The sequence below is a fragment of the Phoenix dactylifera genome, chromosome 8 (assembly GCF_009389715.1).
Source record: "Phoenix dactylifera cultivar Barhee BC4 chromosome 8, palm_55x_up_171113_PBpolish2nd_filt_p, whole genome shotgun sequence".
NCBI lineage: Eukaryota > Viridiplantae > Streptophyta > Magnoliopsida > Arecales > Arecaceae > Phoenix > Phoenix dactylifera.
In genome coordinates, this window is record NC_052399.1 from 10,737,225 (window position 1) to 10,743,603 (window position 6,379).

Genomic DNA, 6,379 nt, shown 5'->3' on the forward strand with positions numbered 1-6,379 from the left:
TGGCGCAAGGGCGGTGGAGCGGCACTGTGGTCGGTCGCGGAGGGGCGCACGGGGCTCGGCAGCGGCGGGGAAGGCTAGCCGGCGCGGAGACGCTGCTCGTCGGGGAGGGCAACGACGGCTCGGTCACCGGAGATCGAACGGCGACAGCTCGGGGTGCTCGGACGAGGCGGCAGATCCGGAGGGGGCGCTCGGAGGAGGCGGCACGCGGCGACAAGGCGGCGACGGGCAACGGCTGTTGGACTCAGGCAGCGGGGAGGCACCGTGGACGAAACATAAACATAAACATAAACATAAACATGAACTGAATAATAAAAGCAAGATGTCTGAATGACCGAAACAAAAGAGAATCCCAATGTCCCATTGGAAAGATTGAAAGACAATGAAACCAGCAAATCCATGCATATATATGAACTGATGTCCAATCTATGAGCTAGCAGCTACTAAGATCTTAGCAAAGAAAAAGGATGTGTGGTTGCAAAAAGGAAACCTCGGGTTAATTGGTAAGTGAGGGCATCAATCAATGGGTCAATCATGCTTGTGGTGGGCTACAAAAAAAAAGCATGTGGATGCAAGTCTGATCTGCTTTTAACCCCTTTCCAAAGCTTGCTAAGCCTCCCTTAAGCTCCCAAGTAAACAAATACTTCTTTCTAAAAACACCCCCTCCAATCAAGTCCCTTTTACAAAACATAAAGTCTCAAACATGTTTGAAACAAATGGTGGGATTCCTGGCCTTGGGAGGCCGAAGCTCATCCACATTTTACTTTGTGCACCTCTCTCTCTCTCTCTCCCTCCCTCTCTCCCTCTCTCTCTCACACACACACACACTAACACACACAGAGAGAGAGAGTGGCCATTTTCTGCACTCAACTGGTTTCTTTTGCTTTCTGGGTCTTTCTCTAATTTGCCAGCCCTTCTCTCCCGAATCTCCAACAGCAATAATAGCTCGGTCTCATAACAGAAAAAGAAAGCTCACCACCTTCAGGACCGAGTTCCTAAAATCTCTCGGTGCTATCCCTTTCAGCACAAGAGAGAGAAAGGGAGTTGAATTATGGAAGAGTACTCTTTCCACACCTCGAAATTAAACCCTTTTATTTGTTTGAAATTTGATTGCATGCGTTTGAGAGCACATGGAAAGAGATGTTCGCTGATTTGAGCTGCAGAACTGTAAATCACAAGAATTTTGATATTACCACTCTTCCAATGATGCCTTTTTCAGGTACCATCCATCACGAAGTGTCTCCTGTGCCACTCCATGAAGTGACAAGATAAAGTCAAGTCAAGTTTTTATTCTCTCCACTCTTCTCATACATGCACAGTCTCTCTCTGCATCTGTCTCTCCTCAAGGAGCTTTAGGCCTAGAGATAAGAACACGGAAGAAACCAGATACTACTGTTTGAGCCCTTTTTCTTCCAGCACAGGTGAAAGAAAACGAACAAAAAAAAGAAAAGCTTCCCATGTTCCCATCGGGCACCATGTCCAACTGCACCTCCATGTCTGAAGAAGCCAGTGTTTCTTCTGATACCAGAGCCCATGACTACAATAATAGTTTGAGCTCTCTGTGCGCACCCATATCTCCTCCGTATCGCCAACAACAGCAACAAGAGCCACAACCAAAGGCTAAGAAGAAGAGAAGCCAGCCTGGGAACCCAGGTAGGAAGGATCTCCTCCAATTTTTCTTTTAATTTATTCATATAAAAAGATAAATTCTCGCGAAAGAAGGGAAAAAAATAAAGAATATGGTTGTTTTTATGATCTAATTTTATTGATGTCGGATTTTCTCACAAAACCATTTTGTTGGTGTTGGCTATAGACCCAGATGCTGAAGTGATTGCTTTGTCCCCAAAGACCCTGATGGCTACCAATAGATTTGTGTGTGAGATATGTAACAAGGGTTTTCAGAGGGATCAGAACCTCCAGCTCCACAGGAGGGGCCACAACCTGCCATGGAAGCTGAGACAGAAGAGCAGCAAGGAGGGGGTGAGGAAGAGGGTGTATGTGTGCCCAGAGGCATCCTGTATCCACCACCACCCTTCCAGGGCCCTTGGGGACCTCACAGGGATCAAGAAGCACTACAGTAGGAAGCATGGGGAGAAGAAGTGGAAGTGTGAGAAGTGCTCCAAGAGATATGCTGTGCACTCTGACTGGAAGGCCCATGCGAAGACCTGTGGGACAAGGGAGTATAGATGTGATTGTGGTGCCCTCTTCTCTAGGTTGGTGATCTTCTCTTTCAAGTTTTCTGGAGGTAACTCATTTATTATTTAGTATAGTAATAATCATGGAAGTAAGTGAATCTCTTTTCTTCTTTTTCTTCTTTTTCTTCTCCTCCATATATTCCTCACCTCCTGGTTTCGCTACTTGTTTGGTTACTCCTAGAATTACATACTTGGATTTTCATGCGAGGTAATTTCATTGCAAGCCTAGTATGGACCTATTTTATCAATATATGTGTGTGTGTGTGTGTGTGTGTGTGTGTGTGTGTGTGTGTGTGTGTGTGTGTGTTGTTGAGATCTTTAGGTTGGATCCTACAATAATATTATTGATCTCGAATTCCGGGGGCACATATATGAACTTGTTGATCTCGTCAAAGCAAACTAAGGTGTAGATTTCGTATGTGTGATTTCTACCTAGGGTTTGATAACGAGAATTCCATGATTTCTAGCTAATTATATGGAGATTATCTCCATCAAAATTCAAAGGGAAAAGAGACGAGGACCTTCATTGGGCTGCAAGGGATTTCAGATGCGAATTAAGACATCCCTTCTCTGTCTTTACCTTCTTCTTGCATGCTGTTTTTGCTTCATTCTTCGTGATTTCTTGATCTGGAACTAGATATTTTATATAATTGTTATAAGAGTATTTCTTGTCATGCATTATCCAATAATATTCGGCACTACAAAGAGAAGATCACTGCATGAAATTTTTAGCCAATCACATGGGACACATCTTAAACTTAGAGTTCGATGCGTCCCATTGTCTTCCTTTACTTTTATTTACTGTTCGTTTGGATTCAGAAAAGAGATTTCTAGTGGAATTCATGCTCAAATGGAAGTCTTTTTTCTCAATGTAATGTTCATTATTGATGTGGGGCAACGAACCTACGAGAAGAACCGCATGTGACTTATCTGAAACGTAATTGATTGCATCGACAGATTATAGAATCGCCACTGTACATAGTTGTCAGTTCATGATTGTTCTTAAGCTGACAAAACTCTTCATAGCCATGTGAGGGGATGGGACGAGAGAGAGAGAGAGAGAGAGAGAGACAAGGTCAATATCAAAGTCTTCCTTAAAATCAATTATAGAGATTGTGTTGGTAATGCAAGACAAAAGCTGGAAACAAAAGCAAAACACCATAGAGAAGGAAGATATTATATCATTGGATGTATCTACTATTATAAGATTTTAGCCCACGCCCATTTCGTTGTCCTCTTGCATTTGTACTGAAAACTGAAGTAATAAAAACCTGGAATGGTACCTCTTCTCTTTTCCTTTTCTATTTTTGGGCATCAATTAAATGTGATATTGATTAAAATCCTCCTTTAACTACCGTGGTAAACAAAACTTAGAGCTACATGCACCTCTAAATTATGTTTAAAAAATGATATATATATATATATATATAAGATGATCCAAGAAGTAAAAAGTGAGAAGGTCAAGAATGTGTTTCTTCGGTTAATTTTGTTTTTTTTTTATTAATGTAAAGGACCTTCTCTATTCAGCTATCGAGGTGGAATTCAAAATGAAGCAATCCCTTCTTCATTAGTTAAAATCTCTCTCTCTCTCTCTTATAACTGAGAACTTTTTCCTAACATCTTCCAAGAATGTCTTCTTCTCTTTCTCCATATATAAACCCCTTTTCCTTTTTCTTAACCCCTCCTACGCCCTCTCATTTGTATCCCATCTCATCTCCCATGCATGACACCTCCTTTTATTGATCTTTCCAACTATGTATACCGTCTCCATCAACATGTAATAAAGAAAGTAATAAAACCTACTCTTTTATTCTTCGTCGCCCTTTCTTATCCTCCCTATGATTGTGATTTTCTTTATCTAGTATCATTAATTTGCATCATCCTCCACTTTCTTTCCAAAGCTTTTCAAGCTCAAAATGTAAAGGTCCTCTATATTCATTTTTATTATTCTATTTCATTGTCCATATCTTCTTTTGCAGGAAGGACAGCTTCATCACCCATAGAGCCTTTTGTGATGCCTTGGCAGAGGAGAGTGCAAGACTCATGGCCACCAACACCGATGCCACCAAGATGACTACTTCGATCTCCCCTCCACTCCTCAACCCTCCTCTCTTCCTCCCCTTCTCCTCTTGGGACTCCCTCCCAAACCCTAACCCTAACTTTAACACTAGTACTCCATATCAACTCAAGCCTGAGAACACCCTAGCCTCCCTCCCCCACCCTTATTACCTCCACCACCTCCCAACCGCCACCTCCCCCTACCTGTCGGCCACTTCCCTCCTCCAAAAAGCCTCCACCATGGGCCCCACAACCACCACCACGACTACCGGCTCCGCCACCATCTCCACCGCCGCCGGCGGCCAGATGGGCAGCTCGATGTTCGACGCTGGGCATCCGTCCGCATGGCAGAGGAGCGACGGCCCGACCAGGGACTTCCTCGGGGTGGTGGCCAGCGAGACCGGCGAGGAGGAGCTGCTCTCCCTAACCGGAGCCCTCGGCCTGGATCTGGTGACCGCCGCCTCCTGCGACCGCGGTGACCACGCCAAGCACTTGGCCGGGTTCCCTCCGGTCCCCGGGACGTGGGGTGACCGTCGAGCTCATTCCTATGCCCCTCGTTTTGGGGAGGAGTATCCAGGATGATGCCACCCGCCCAGAATTCATCTCTTTTCTTTTGTGAATTTTATTCTACTCTACTTTTTAAGTTTATATATTGCTAGAACCAATGGAAGGCATATCGTGAAATATCGTATGAATTTTATTATTTGATTTTTATAAGTTTTTCTCTGGATAATTATAGAACAATGGTGGCTTGGTATTTGCTTGTAGAATGGGTGTCAAAGTTTTGTGAAAGCAGTTTTGGCTTGTTCGGCAGTGGTCCAATGCTCGTACTCGCACATTAAGAAATTGAACCGTGCTACTACCATGCCTGCGCGCATTATGTTTACCCTATGTAGGACCAAACAGCTCGAGCGTATTTTCGAGCACGGATCTTCTGCACCGCGCAGTTGGCACCGTAAATATTCGAGAGCTTGCATCAGGCCTTCAAAGAAGGTGGCCTTACGTATCAGCATGTACTCCTTTGATGGATACTGAGGGTGGCCATTTAATGCTGCACAAAAGTCTATGGTCCAACCACAAAGGATCTTAAACCATTATCAAAACCATATGAACATTGTTAAAATATTTACAGAAGAAAAAAAAAACTCTATTTTACCATATTTGTTATACCCCGGGAGTTATATATATTCATATACAAATTTTATCTAAAAAAATAATATAGGCTAATAATGATCACGTTAACAAAATAAAATATTATGGTTGATACATATTATTATGTAATCTCTAAAATCACTTTAACAAGATCATACTGACAAAAAAAATAATATAAATTGATACAAGATCATGCTTATAAAAACAATATTATAGGTGATGCAGATTATTATGCGATCTTTAAAAGTATGCTAATATCCTCCTTCAAACTCAAGATGGTATTATAGGTGCCAACTTGAGTTTGGAAACTACATCACGAATTGATATACCTAGAGACTAATTTACTAGATCAGAGCTGAAGTAGCAGCTCAAAAACTGACGTGATAGACTGGAAGCTGACATAGCAGCTCAGAGATTGACATAGTGGTAGATCAAGAGCTAACGTGGCAGCACAAAACCTGATGTAGTAGAACATGAGCTATTATAGTAGCTTAAAAATTGATATAGCAAATTAGGAGTTGACATAATAACTTAGAAATTGATATCGCAGATTAATGTGTTAAACTGATGTGACAACATAGAATTTGATATGGCATAACAAAAGCTGGCATAACAACTTATAAACCGATGCAACAAATCAAAAGCTAACGCAGCAAACTACTGCATTTAGCAATGTTGACATAGCTAAATGATTTGGTAGACCAATTCATCTACTAATATTACTGACTAACATAGCAAACAAGTACCCGTTGATATGTCAGATTGATGTAAGAGATTGACGTGTCTGCCGATGTGGCTGATTGACTTGTCTGAAAATGTAGCAGCAAGAAGATACATAGAAAATAGTAATCACAATGAGAACAAAGCTCAGAGAGAAGGCAACCAAAGATCGACGATTCTTGTTGACGGAGGCACCATGAAAGAGGAGCAAGAGATCTCGAACTGGATGGTGAAGGAGTCAGAGAAAGCAAATAAAA

The 6,379-nt window shown here is 42.3% G+C and overlaps 1 protein-coding gene across 1 annotated transcript; it reads left to right on the plus strand.

Annotated features, from left to right (window-relative positions):
• The first annotated feature begins 260 nt into the window (after positions 1-260).
• Positions 261-4,991, plus strand: LOC103724136 (protein indeterminate-domain 12-like). The gene is made up of 4 exons (XM_008815303.4): positions 261-1,056; positions 1,217-1,650; positions 1,811-2,210; positions 4,172-4,991. Exons 2-4 carry the CDS (start codon positions 1,455-1,457, stop codon positions 4,830-4,832), a joined length of 1,257 nt encoding a protein of 418 aa, XP_008813525.2. The 5' UTR covers positions 261-1,056; positions 1,217-1,454; the 3' UTR covers positions 4,833-4,991.
• Positions 4,992-6,379: the final 1,388 nt, after the last annotated feature.

Bases quoted from the DNA above. Each gene is read 5' to 3' on its own strand.
- LOC103724136 (XM_008815303.4), top strand. From the start codon at position 1,455: ATGTTCCCATCGGGCACCATGTCCAACTGCACCTCCATGTCTGAAGAA. The intron at 1,651-1,810 runs GTAGGAAGGATC...TGTTGGCTATAG, and splicing joins AAGCCAGCCTGGGAACCCAG to ACCCAGATGCTGAAGTGATT. The intron at 2,211-4,171 runs GTTGGTGATCTT...CTTCTTTTGCAG, and splicing joins TGTGGTGCCCTCTTCTCTAG to GAAGGACAGCTTCATCACCC.